Below are 14985 nucleotides of genomic sequence, written 5' to 3' on the forward strand. Positions count from 1 at the left end.
AGGTTCAAATCAAGTGTAGAAATTGGCTAAAACTTATCATATAAGCATACCAACTATAAGAGAAATTGAGTTCACCTAATGGCTAGCAAGATTAACATGAATCCAATAGAATTTCTCTAAATCCATATTAATTAGTACTTCATAAGTCCAATTATTAACTAATCAAGGTCTTCTCCCTTTAATGTGTGACCCCATAGATTCAATTCTACCTGATAATGAGACATACCATGATCTCTATCATAGATATCACTGAAACCCCTTTTAGTAGGTTGGAACAATTCCACTCTAACTTGACAAGAATCATTAATCCAAAATGATCCTATTGAACTTTCACAATCCATCAATGACATTTAGCAATATGTAATGACAACCTAGTAGAATCGAAATAGAACCTCTAGATATAATTAATGCATGATACAATCCCTCTATCGTGAGTTCCGACTAGATGACAAGTCATGGATAAATCATCAAACCTCATCATTAGTCATGTGATAGATCCGATTAGCTCAAGTCCAATAGTGATTCTAAATGAAAACTCTTTTCCATCAATCATAGTGCTATGACCATAGATTTGTGAATTTGGCTTCTCAAATCTCATAAGACTCCTCTTCTCTATCAAGATCGATAGATTCATCTAGATGCACACCTTGCTCGTACAGCTCAATCAATTGAAGCCAATATCCACTACAAGAACTCATAATTGAATCAATACTTATGTGTAGTCAAACTACAGCAGTCTTATTGTGAGCAACTATGATATCGCAGGTCAAAGAACCAGTCATACAACTACAGTATCGAAATGATCACTGATGATTGGATAAAAATCTATATGATCTCTCGTATGGTCACACTCAGTACTAGTTGTTCTCTAACAACTATTCACACTTGCCGCTCAATATCTTTATACTGTAAATTAGATACTCATCTATTCTGAAGAAAGCAAACCATGCGTCAATCTATCTGGATCGATCACCATCTCCATAACTATCCTATGACTAGGAGCAATTCAGAAATCGATTATATATATCTCTAATTCTCAATCCTTGAGAATATATATCACAACATCAATTTTAAGGATGATTCAAAGACACATAATACTTGAATGAAAAAAGAAAAATTATCTTTTATTGATTAAATCAATAATTTAAGTATAAATATGTATCATAGAATAAAAATATATTAGCCAACAATTGATTTCTAGGACATACATCTAACAATCCTGGCTAATGAAATATAGTAGTTTAGCATGTCATTGATTACCGCCCTATCATCGGTATAATACTGAGTATTTAGCATGAAAAAGTAATTTGCACTATAATTTAACTAAATGACAAAATGATTTATGATTTTATTTATTCACTTGGAATTATATTTATGAAATCTAGATGATTTATGCATATCGGAGGGGATAATTGTTTTATGACCTTCTTTATTATATCATTATTATGGAATGTTCTATTTTCTATTATTTTTTTTAAATAATTTATTAATATATATAAAAATTTATACTTGATTTAATAAAATAATATAAAATTTACTTACTTAACTATATAACTCACTCTCCTCCCCACCTTTTTCTGATGAGTCAAAAAGCTAGAAGTGACAAGTGATCCAAACTTGGAAATCATACTAAGAGACTTTTGTAGTAAGACCCAAAGATATGTTGGATACACGACACTCACCAACAGGTCATACACGGCACTCCCCAGCAACAAGAGAATGGGAATCTCCAAAACCCAATCCTACTTTTTTTTTTTAGTATTCAAATTCTATTCCAATTTTGATCACAAATCAAATATAACAAAAAAAAATGACTATTCCAATTCTCATTTCAATGCATTCTTTTAATTTCAATCATGAACCAAATATACCCTTGATTTAGTTATTAATTGATTATGAAATTGTAGTGGATAATTTTTTTTGAGGCTATGCATTTTTTATATTTAAATTTTGAATTTAGAAGCTCTATACCAATTTTTTTTTTTTTTCTTAAATGGATGATAGAATTTAGATCCTTTGTTAGATTTTTTTTGAGATGGATTTGTAGACAAGATTACTTTTGTTGGCTTCATGGTACCGTGGGTAGTACCCCAAGTCCTTTCAGATATTATTTTCCCCAAGTCCGTGCCAAAATTCATTTCCTAGTACAGTTTCATTACATAACGCTTCCCTTCTGGCTTTTCTTGTTAAGCAATTCATCACACATGTTGAGTAAAAGCTAATACATGAAAAATGGTAACAAACAGACTGACATGAACAAAATCCACAGAAAATCCAATCAGGCAGGGACACCCAAGAATTCTGCTGCACCCTAATCAATACTTCTCTAGCTTAGTCCTGGTGTAAATATAGTTTAACATAACCACACTCTATCATCAATGCAATCAATCTACATTCAGAAGATATTAGATAGAGGTAAAGGAAACAAATTCCCTAATCCTCCAGGTATGGATTTGAGTTCCCCTCCTTTTTTCTCATGTTCTTCTAATGGTCCCATGATAAGTTCTACACCTTTAGGGAAACTGCATGATAATCTTTACAAGTTTATGCCAAGGATCAAATGAGCACAAGTGGTCTTACCGAGGCAAATGCAACTACTTCATGACTCAAAATCCGGTACACCAAATAAGGAGTAATCTGGATCACTGGATCCAAGCAATGGAATGTACTCTGATCCTCTAACATGAACGCTAAAGCAAGCTGCAAATGCATGTTAAAAAAAAAAAGGATGTTCGTTAAGCACTCATTTAACCAAAAAGGAGCAGCTTTTAATTTTCCAACAGAATTATGTACATGTACACATACACCCAATTCCTAATATTTTGCTTTGGAAACACAATTGGAAACCTGTAATAATATATGCCCTGATATTAACTTTATATAACATTATATCAGAACAAAATCAACAAAACCAATGTTCCTCTCCCATTATTTTTTGACATTTCAGCATGATGAACAAAATCTGTAGAAAACAAGTAGAAGACAGAAATAATATTAACTCAGATAACACAAATCAAGAGACGGTAGCATAGCCCCACAAACAATTGAAATCAAGTTATAGGCCCTATTGGCCTTCGGAATTGCAGTTCTACTTTTATCCGCCAAAAATATCACATTCTGGCTGTCATTGCCAATTTTTTGATAGCAAATAATGAACAGGACTTGCTTTTGCATCCATGCTGGCATCTCTCCTGCTCAACTACCCACCTGTCAATCACTGATGTGGGGACTTGCTCAGGTTAGTTCACATATGGAGATTTTGTGTGTGAATCTTGGAAGACCAATGAAAGACAGCTGAGCAGCTACATACAGGATTTCCATGCACACCCAGACAAGTAACAAATTATATCCGTTGTTTTCAATATCTTAATAGAAAATAATGAACAGGACTTCCTTAATCCTTGTGCATCCTTTCTTGGCATTTCCCATGCTCAACTACCAATCTGGCCTTTACTATTGTGTGGAGATTTGTACTTAGATGAGCTGACATATGGAGATCTCGTGTGTGCATCTCAGAAGACCAATGAATGGCAGCTGGGCAGCTATAGACAGGATTTCCATGCACATCCACACAACTTAAGTTTGCCCATTAAAGATGCCCAAGCCTTACAACTATTTTTCAAAGCTGAAGACTGCCAAATTAGACCATTAATTGTGTTTTATCTGCTCACAATCTTTCTGAAAATTATAAAGATTATTAATCTGCCAAACAGCATCCACAACATAAACAAAGACCTTCATATGCAGAGACATAAACTTTGTTAAAGATTCATCAAGTTACTAAGTAATTCCTAATGGACATAAAAACTATTCAGGATTTTTTTTCCTCCTCACATTCAAAATCAGGGCCTAATGGACATAAAAACTATTCAGGATTCATCAAGTTACTAAGTAATTCCTAATGGACATAAAAACTATTCAGGATTTTTTTTCCTCCTCACATTCAAAATCAGGTCCTCAAGGCCCTCTGATGCAGACATCCTAGCTAATCAGTTCCTGGATTCAAGGGACAGGACTTGAAAGGGTCAAAGATCTAACTGACTGCACTAGACACTGTCAATTTTGATACTACCAAGCTAGAATGGTCATAACTTTCTCATCCGATGTCAAAATCGCTATTATGACCTCATTTCGAAAAGCACTTTTTGAGCTCTACAAGACTGGCGCTTCACCGCCACTGTAAATTTCGAAACCTAGTTCAATCGTTTGACAGATCAACAGAAGCGCACAAGAGTCTTAATCAGATTTGAAGTCTAATTTTCATTTAGTTTTTATTTTATTTTGTTTCAAACTCCATTTTGTTATTGAATTAGAACTTTTACTCTATAAATAAAGCCCCTTGACCAACGTTGTAATCAGATTTTCGTGATTATTCAATAAAATTCCAAAGAAGAGGCGTTCTTTCGTTTGCCATTTTTTCTTTGTTTCGTGTATCTTCTCTCTCTTTCCTTCGAAACATGGCCCTACACTATGCAGTTGGTATCAAAGCCCAACAGATCCATGAACAGAGATTCTTCCCTGCAGTCCAAATGGCAGCTGGTGGTCACAAGAAGAATCAACCTGTGAATTAGAAGGCGGCAGGCCATGATGAAATCACATAGCGAGAATGGGATCTAATGTTGGAGTGTAAAGATTTGAGAAAATAGGTGACGGAGCTGACTGCACGTCTTATGCAGTTGGAAACTAGAAAGGCGAAATTTGAGGCAGATCCAAAAGATCGCAGATCTGAGAAAGAGGCTTTAGATTTCAAGAACCCTTTCCACAGGATTGCTCCCACACGTCGGCATGAAGAGCGAGGCGATTTGTTTGAACATCCAACCCATTGGTTCAATTCTATCAAAGTAGATCTACCTAAATATTTGGATAGTCTGCAAACGAAGATGTTCCTCAATTGGATGAATCAGATTAAGCGCATCTTCGAGTACAAGAAGATATCTGACGATAAAAAGATAAAACTTGTCATCTTAAAATTCACATATCGAACTTTTGCATGATGGCAACAGCTGAAGAAAACTAGGGAGCACCAAGGCAAGCCAAAAATTCAGGACTGGAAGAAGGTATTGAGAGAGCAATTCCTGCCCTTCAATCATACGCAGACCCTATATCAGCACTTGCAGAACCTGCAACAAGGGCTTAGATCCATGGATGATTATACGGAGGAGTTTTACCAACTCGTGGCTAGAAATGACCTGGCAAAGAATGAAGAACAGATGGTCGCAAGATATCTTGCAGACTATGACAACAAAAACATAATGCCTTGAGGCTCCATACCCTGTAGATAGTCAAGGAAGCCTATCACCATGCTATAGTTGCTGAAAAGCAGCTATGATGCAGGTCTATTCCCAGATCTGATCCTCCCCTACGAAGCAATCAGGCATCAGAAAATTAGCCCCGATGCAATACTTCTATTGCTGCTCGTGTTGCTAATACGAGGTCCCAAAAGCTTACACCAACAGGATCCTCGACGCTGTGATGCTACAATTGTGGCGAGATCGAACATATGCGGAACGAGTGCAAGAAGCTTGCAAGATGGCCCGAAAAATAATTACTGATTGAAGAAGAATCACCATCTGATGAGGATCAAGAGCTTGCCTATGATGAAGAAAGTGAGGATGATTCCCTATTATTTGGGGATAGAGGTGAGGCTCTAATTGTTTAAAAGAGCCTACTTGCTCCAAAGAAAAAGAAAGAAGATTGGAGGTGGATCAATATTTTTCATATCTATTGTACAATTGAGAAGGTTTGTAAAATCATTATTGACGGAGGAAGCTGCGAGAACGTCACCTTCTAAGAGGCAGTCACAAAACTGAACGTGACCACCGACAAGCATCCTCGACCTTACAAGCTATCCTGATTCCGCAAAGGAAGCAAGGTGGTTGTCGATAGTCACTACTTTGTATCGTTTTCAATTGGACAAAAATACTTCGATAAGGTTTGATGCGATGTCGTTACTATGGACGCCTGTCATCTATTTTTGGAGAGGCTCCATCGATATGTTCGTGGTGTCACACATGATGGTCGTCGAAACACCTACATATTCTGGAAGGATAATCAGAAGATCACCTTGGCCCCGATGAAAGAGGACCTTCCTAGATCAAAGCCCGAAAGTAACATCAATTTTCTGACAAAGCACACCTACCTAAAGGAAGTCGTGGAGCCCGGCTACATCCTGACAGTGGTGGAGAAGGGTAAATTGGCTGAACTAGAAATCTCATCCCAGGTGTTCTATCCTTCAAGAATTTGCTGATGTTTTTTCTGAAGATCTGCTTGCAGGATTACCACATAAAAGAGATATTCAGCACCATATCGACCTAGTTTCGGGAGCATCCAAACAAACCGATCTACCGCATAACTCCTGCCAAACATCAGGAGTTGTAGCGATGGGTGCAGGAGTTGTTGGACAACAGGTACATCAGACCAAGCATGAGTCCGTGTGCAGTATCTGCTCTACTGGTTCCAAAGAATGATGGTTCGTAGTGTATGTGCATAGATAGTAGAACAATCAACCGGATCACCATCAAATATCGATGTCCAATCTCAAGGTTGGACAATATGCTTGATCAGCTAGACTTTGACCATTTCAGATCCTATCCCTCAAATTCAAGTACTGATCCGATAGGACGTCTACATCATCCTCCCTGGGCTAGAAAAAACTCATCCTCGAGTCAGAAGACTCCTCATCTGATGAATCACCTGTATAAGGAATTAGATGTTTCACGTTGAACACATCAGAGATTCGAAGATGACTAGACAGCTTCAACTAGTAGGCATTGTCGTTGATCTTCTTAATGATCTCGAGGGGATCAATTTTGTACTGACTCAGCTTGTCGTATTCCCCAATAGAATACCGGTCTTTGGTCAAAACAGTCCATACATGCTTGATCAGCTTATTGGAGCCAATGTCTCTTCAAAAATTGACCTGAAGAATGGCTATCATCAATTGCGGATCCGACTTGAGTATGAGTGGAAAACAACCTTCAAGATAAAGGAAGATCTGTACGAGTAGCTGGTGATGTCATTCGGGCTTTCCAACACGTCAAGCACCTTCATGAAGCTGATGAACCACGTGCTGCAGCCGTACATTGGTAAATTTATCATGATTTATTTTGATGATATTTGTTTATAGCCCTACTCTGGTAGCTCACTTCCAGCATCTCAAAGAGGTTCTTGGTACTCTGAGAAAGGAGAAATTATATACTAATACTAAGAAGTGCAGCTTTATGACAGATAGCCTAACCTTCCTGGGCTATATCGTCTCTTCTGATGGACTGCGAGCAGATCCATCCAAGATGCAGGCCATCCAAAATCGGCCGGTGCCTCGTAATATCACCGAAGTACGGAGTTTCCATGACTTGACATCCTTTTTATTAGATGTATGCCCTAGAAGCCCATCTGACTGACACATTTATTCTTTCTAAGATATAATTTGTTACTTGACCTTATTATTTAATAATAAGATTGGATAGTTTAATGCCATTCATGTTGTATATGTGTCCATAAATCGTCCAAGAAATTAATAAAATGATAATATATATTCTCAAAAGTTAAGAATTTAAAGCATGCGCCATGGGTGATTAATTCCTAAAATGCTCCCGATCGATGGATCGTCATGGAGACGGTAATTGATCCAGTAAGATTGATGCATGGATCGCTTCTCTTTGGACAGATAAATCTCAAGTCTACAATATGGGGACATTGAAGCGAGAGTGCAAATAGTTATTAGAGAACAAAGGTACCAAGTGTGATCAATACAAAAAATCACTTGGATGTCTACTCACTTATCAGTGATTTTTTCGATGCTGTAGTGGTGTGACTGATTCTTTGACCTGCGATGCCTCGACTATTCACAATAAGGTTGCTGTAGTTTGACTGTACATATACTTGATCCCTAACCATTCAGATTCTTGCAGTGCAGGTTGACTGCAATAGATTCATTGTAGGAGTAGGGTGTGCACCTAAATGGTATCTCTCGATTTTGGTACATAAATAGTCCTATATAATTTATAAGACTGAGTTCTAAAGACCATAGCCATGATAGTGTGAATAATGAAAAAAAATTTCCATAAGATTTCACCGAGAGAACTCGAGTCGAATAAATCATAGCCATGACAGTGTAAATAATGAAAAAGAATTTCTATAAGATTTCACAAAGAAAACTCAAGTTGAATAAATCTTACATATGATAGATGATGGAATTTGACGAGTTTTTCATCATCACCATTTTATCGGAACTCACGATAGAAAAACTGTATTATATGGTAACTACACCTAGAGGTTCATTCCCTTCCGTTCTACTGAGTTGCCACTACATGCTGCTAGGCATCTCTAATGGATTGCGAGACTCATAAGGACCATTTTGATATCGATGATCTTGATTGGAGAGAGTTAGAATTATTTCAATCCATTGAAAAAGATTTCAATGATACTGTTGATGGAGATCACAGTATATCTTACTATTAGACAGAATCGAACCCAAAATTTTCAAAATCGAAATTGATAGCCGATCTGACCGACCAGTGCATGGTCCGATACAATTCTGTACTAGATCGAACCGATGTGAATCGAAACAAAGAAGGAAACCGAGAGGAAAAGAGAGAAATAAAGAGAGGAAGAAAGAAAAAGAGGGTAAGGAGCCACCGTGGCCGTCGGATGGCCTCCAGCTAGCCGCCATGGCCACTGAACGATGCAGTCCATGCGCGCGGTGCCGCAGGCGTGATGACCCTGTTTCACGGGATTTTTTTTTTAAAAAATAAAATTTAAGTGAAGCCGGCAAACCATTTGCCAACTTCACTGTTTTTGTTTTTTTTTTTAATTAAAAAAAATGAAGCCGACAACCCGATTGGCAACTTCACCGATTTTAATTTTTTTTTAAAAACATCTTAAATAGTGAAGCTGGCAAAACGGAAAATAATTTGCCGACTTCACTATTCATCTCTATTTTTTAAAAAAATCCGATGTGTGAACAAGGGCGACAGCCCCCTGTTCCACGACCGCAATGCTACCCATGCCGTTTTCGCCACCCGATGGCCACGACGGCCACCTAAAATCCTTCGGTGACCTCTCCATTGGCCCATCCTCCCATCTCCGATGGTCTCCCCCTTCTCTCTTTCTCTCTCGTTTAATAGCCCTATCGGGCGAACTGAACAGAAGCGGCCCTCCGACCGCCGCAACGGGGCATCACTGGCCTCCGACAGCATCCTCTTTTCTCTCCCTCTCCTCCTCTCTCCCTCTGTTTTCCTCTCTTTCTTCTCCGACACCAATGTGTGCCATTTTCCACGTTGGAACCGTCCCAGTTCCCCATCGGTCCGATTCAGCACACTCCAAACCGTCCGATTCGGGATAGTTCTGAAAATGCTGATAGAACCTATGGGGTCACACGATAAGGATTTTGACTTGATCAAATAAATAATTCATGTTCTTGAATCCCAGTTGGATCCAATGATCAATATGATTGATGATTGATGATTGAACTGATTTGAAAAAGTTACAAAAAAGGACTAGCTAAGAGTTAGTGAGTTAGAGGACTTAATTGCAATTATTGCTATGTAATTTGATTTGATCAAATTAGGATTAAATTAAATCAGATTTGATCTAATTGGATTTGGTTTATTAGGTTTTTTAGTCCAAATAGAATTTTGACTTAACTCCTAATTGGATTTGACTCGAATTGGATTCGAATCAAATTCGAATTGGATTAGGATTCTAGTCCCTTGGACTGGGACTCTCTTACCTTATCCATGCCTAAGAAAGGAAAGGAGTGCACAAGAGAGCGCACCTCTTCGTGCACACGTGAAAACATGAAAAAAAAGTTGGGATGCATCCCAAGTGTTGGGCGCCTTAGTCTCTCTTTCCTCTTTCCTTATCTAGTCTTTTGAAGTTTGAATTTGATTCAAACTTCAAATTAAAACCTGATTTGGGCTGATCAGATAAGGGTGGGTGCGAGGCATTAAAAAGGAAAATTTTTCTCGCATGAAAGACATAGTTAACGTGAATTCACGGACGCAGAAGAAAGGTAAAATTCCTCTGCACCTCCTCTTTTACATCCTCCCCTTTTTGACGCAACAGAGAGAGGAAGAAAATCTTCTTCTTCATCCTTCTCCTTCCTTTTTCCTTGCGTGTAGGTGTTTACGTGATGCGTAGTCGTTGATAGCACCAAAAATAACTTTACTCACTACGTAGGTAGGATGAGTCGAGATCGTATCCTCAGGGACCTTGGGCTAAGTTGAGATTACAAAATAAAAGAAAGAAGTATTATTTTGATTTAAAAAATAAATTATTTTAAAATTGATGTAATTAGAAAATAAAGAGCTCGAGAGTTTTAAATTAATTTTGCACTAGCAGAGTTGTATCTCTTCTTTAATTAAATAGATGCGATTAATCTTAGAAAAAATACCTATCTTTCCTCGGCACACCCCGTATCCATAGATCACGGCATGTCTCCGAAAAGTACTAGGTAAACAACTCTTCTTTCCTCGGCACGCCCCGTACCCGTAGATCACGGCACGTCTCCGGAAAGTAAAAGTTGTTCCTAATATTAATCTAACAGGAAAGCATAAATAAAAGCATATGAAAGAGAGCAAATAAAGAACTCATCACGATTTAAATAAAAAGCATAATCTTTATTGCATATAAAGAAATACAAGAAAGTTTAGAACAATAAACCATCTCTGTGTCGTTATAAAATTTCTTCTCCACTCCCGAGACTGCTAGCCTAGCTGCTCATGAAGTAGTCCCTTTCTATTCCTCTATGCAAGGCTCTAGAAAAATTTCTGGACTCTACCTCTAATGGGAGTACAAAAGCCTTTTTATAGGTGTTAGGAGGGAGGAGTTTTACATGGTTTTCCGATGTGGGACTAAAAAAATACTAAAGACTAAAAAATGGATGGATGATATGGAAAGATCACAAGCAGATAAAGAAAATACAAATTTTTTCTTCTGAAATATTTTCAAATATATATTTTTTTCCTTCCATCTGTTCGTCTGTCCCCACGAACCCCGCGCGCCTGCTCGCGCGCTCCTCCGCTCTCGCCCGCGCCCGCGCACACTCGCCCGCGCTGCCCGCGATGCCTATGCCCACGCTGCTGCTGTTAGGAAGCGCTCACTTCTCTTTTTGATTACCAAAAAGAAACTTTTGTTTCTTTAAAATGACGCCTATATCCTTTTTGGATTCCTTGCATAGTATCTTCATTTTCTATAATACCGTATGCATCCTTCTTTTATTTTAATTTTATTTTAAGTCCAATTTTCTTCAAACTTGAATCTTTTTTATCTATGAATCGGACTCTTTGTATCGGCGATTACCTTTCCTGTAAAACATAAAAAACACATCAAATTCTTAATAAATAAAATAAATTAACTATAATTTTCTGCTTTAAATGACTTAAATTAAGTGTTTATCACACCCCCCAACTTGAATTTTGCTCGTCCTCGAGTAAAATAGATATATCAGTATTGTATACCGACTCGGTCTTGAATCAAAAATCAGGTTAGGCATCCCAAAAGGTAGATGATACCTGGTCAGACCATTAAAGAGATACTTCATTGGATTATCAATTTGACCCAATTAGTGGCTGAGTATTAACTAAAGAAATTTCAAAAGCTTTTCTTTCACCAACTCCCCACTTTACTCTTTAAATCTTCTAACTTAATGTGAGAGGGGTTTATTATCTTCTTGCAATTTAGTCCCCTTATTATCCACTATTTTTTTTTAACATTTCCCACCTTTTTACGCGAACCACAACACTTAGGCGAAGGGACCCGGTTACTCAATAGGAAATCAATACTTTTTTTTTAATAAAAAGTGTATTTTAAGGAGAATTTTTGCATACCTCGACCTTTCCACCCAATCTCTCGTGAAGCAGATTCTTTATTGAGATCAGTAAGAAGAGGATTGTAGAATCACTCCTAAAATTTAATCTAGTCCAAACCCTACCATTCATTGGATTTTCTTAATAATTTATTCCTCAGTATCTCTAAAATTCTCTTGACCGTTAATCATTCATTGATTAAGATGCCTAATTGACTCTTAATCAAAATAAAATTTGGATACACAAAACTAATTATTTCTGACCATACTCGAGGATTTGATTAATTTCTTTCCCCCCAACTTAATCTACATTGTCCTCAATAGAGTAGGAAAGCAAAGAAAATAAAAGGAGAGAGTGCACCTGGGATAATTTTGCTTCGGAAGTTGAAGATAGCTTCATTGATTAATAGGCTCTTGTTCTAAATTTCTGTAGCTGCAGTAAAGTAAAAGAAAATATGAAATCATTGGGTTGCCTCCCAACAAGCGCTAAGTTTTACGTCTTCAGCCAGACGTCAAGTTTATTGACAGACTCTTCCATACAGAGCGGTCCTTTATTCTTAAAAAAAAATGAAGATCAGTTAAAACAAAATAAAAAAAATTTGGGTTGCCTCCTAAAAAGTGCTAAGTTTAACGTCTTCAGCCAGACGTCATATACAATAAAACCAACAAAAGGTGGGCAATGGCTCATACTTGATTGTCCATGGAGGAGTGATTTTATCGTGCGGTGTATCCAACAAGGTGTTAACTTCTTTCATATATCCCTCAAAGTCATACACTCCAAAGTGAGCCAAGCAAGTATCTAAAGGGTCTGGTGCTAGAATTGTGGGTGTTGCATCTTCTATAATGTCTTCTAGTATATCTACTTTGAAGCAACTATCCATTGATGGTCCTTGGGAAGCACCAAACATATTCAGTCTCAGTTTCTTATTCCCAAACGATACGTCCATGACTCCTATCCTACAATTGATACATGCATTTGCTGTAGCTAGAAAAGATCGTCTTAAGATAATGAAAATTTGTCTTGGGTTGCCACTTAGTTCCATGTCGAGAACCAGAAAATCAACTGGAAAGTAAAACTCATCTACTTTAACCAAGACATCCTCAAGCATTCCACGTGGTTCCTTAATTGATCTGTCGGCTAATTGCAGTGTGACTAATGTGGGTTTCAGTTCTCCGAATCTAAAAAATTCATACACCGAACTAGGTAAAAGATTCACACTTGCCCCTAAATCCAGAAGAGCTTTTTCAATGTGATAATCTCCTATAACACAGGAAATGATGGGGGCTCCTGGGTCTTTAAGCTTTGGAGGAGTGGCATGCTGGAAGACAAAACTAGCCTGTTCAGTGAGGCGTACTTTCTTTGGGATTTGTGATCTAGATTTACGTTTTTAGGTGCACAAATCCTTCAAAAATTTGGCATAAGCAGGGATCTGTTTGATTGCGTCTAGAAGGGAAAGATTAATTTGGACTTGCTTAAACAATTCCAACATCTCATCGAGTTTTCCTCCCTTCTTATCTGCAGGAATAGGGGCTTTCAGGGCATCCGAAAATGGGGCTTTAGGCAAGTAAGATGATTCCAGTGCAGTTGGTTCATTCTCTATTTTAAGGTCCTCCTTGTTCTTGGGTGATTTGGCTTCGGTTAGAGGTTTAGGGTCAGTCTCATTGGTTTTACTAGTGTGTTCAATAACCTTCCCACTTCTCAAAGTCATGATTGATTTGGCATGTTCAGAAAAAACTTCTGGGGTATTAGAACTCTCAATTACAAATTGCCCTCTTGGGTTGCTCTCGGATTGGCTAGGTAATTTTCCTCCTCTCGTACTGACTGCAGTCGCTAGTTAACCTATTTGGGTCTCTAGCTTAGCAATGGATTGTGTGTGGGAGTTAAGGATCTGAGTGTTGACTTCTAATCGTTTTAGTGCTTTCAGAACTTTTTCCTCAAAAGCTGAGCTATGATCAGTAGTAGACGGTTGATGAGCATTTTGAAATTGATGGTATGATCCATGCCTATATGTTGGGTCCTGATATTGAGGTCGAGGTGCAACAGGGCCAACCACTGGTTGTGGTCTCCAGAAAAAATTTGGATGATTTCTCCAACCGGGGTTATAAGTGTTCGAATATGGATCGTTTCCTGGTCTGCAAGCTTGTTGGACTTGAGCTTGCTGAACCTGCTCGTGCACAAACTCAGAAAATTGAGGTGCGGCTGGGCATTCACTAACAAAATGGTTCGGACTTGCACACAATGCACAAACTTCTTGGATTGGGTTAGGTGGAATCGGGGATTGTCCAGTATTTAGAAGACGATCTAATTTTTGGGACAGTTCATCTACCTTACTGTGGATATCCATGACGTTTCCAATCTGATAAATTCCACTTCTTTTTTGTTGAAGTATGGGTTGTTCTTTAGAAGTGGCAGACATATGATGTAGGGAATTCTCACTAAGTGTTTCAAAGAGCTGCCAGGCTTCATCCTCACTCTTTAGCATGAATGTCCCACCACATGATGCATCAACCATTTATCGATGTTTCTCCGATAGACCATCATAAAAACACTGACAAAGTTGCCATTTAGGGACAGCATGGTGTGAACATTTACGAATGAGGTCCCTTAACCTTTCTCATGTCTCATGAAAAAGTTCACCCTCCAATTGGGAAAAACTAGTGATAGCTTTTCTAATTTGATTTGTTTTTCCAATTGAAAAGTATTTCTTGAGAAATTCTCTCTGAAGATGATCCCAAGTTGAAATGGTTATAGAGTTTAAGGAGTTTAACCAATGCTTGGCTTTGTCCTTAAGTGAAAAAGGGAACAGTTTCAACCTAAGGGCATCATCGGAGAAATTTTGGATTTTTACTGTGGAACAAATTTCAAGAAATTCATCCAAGTGTTTGTATGGGTCCTCGTTACTAAGTCCATAGAATGATGGCAACATTTGAATAATGCTAGACTTAATCTCATATTGGGTAGCTTCTATTGGAGGTGCTTGAATGCATGGAGAGTAAGTATACGAGGATGGAGTGAAATATTCTCTCAATGAGCGTGGAGGATTAGCCTCACCAGGTGCAGCCATGTTTCTAACTCGGATAGTCCTAAGAGTCTTTTCTAATTCTTCGTCTAATGGTTGCAAGTCGGGTTTTAGTGATCGTCGACCTAACATGCAACTAAAAGGTCTATGTAGGACTAT

General features: G+C 38.0%; 1 protein-coding gene and 1 non-coding gene across 2 annotated transcripts in view; one reads left to right on the top strand and one right to left on the bottom strand.

Annotated features, from left to right (window-relative positions):
• Positions 1-2111: 2111 nt before the first annotated feature.
• Positions 2112-14985, bottom strand: part of LOC105035450 (uncharacterized) — a 59872-nt gene continuing 46998 nt past the window's right edge. The window contains exon 7 of the mRNA XM_010911012.4: positions 2112-2700. Within this exon, the coding sequence (XP_010909314.1) occupies positions 2600-2700 (101 nt within the window). The 3' untranslated portion in view covers positions 2112-2599. The remainder of the gene's footprint in view (positions 2701-14985) is intronic.
• On the top strand, positions 14378-14483 carry LOC140854967 (small nucleolar RNA R71). The gene has a single exon (XR_012138060.1). It is a non-coding gene; the product is annotated as a small nucleolar RNA R71 (small nucleolar RNA).

Source organism: Elaeis guineensis, chromosome 1 (genome assembly GCF_000442705.2).
Source record: "Elaeis guineensis isolate ETL-2024a chromosome 1, EG11, whole genome shotgun sequence".
Classification (NCBI taxonomy): domain Eukaryota; kingdom Viridiplantae; phylum Streptophyta; class Magnoliopsida; order Arecales; family Arecaceae; genus Elaeis; species Elaeis guineensis.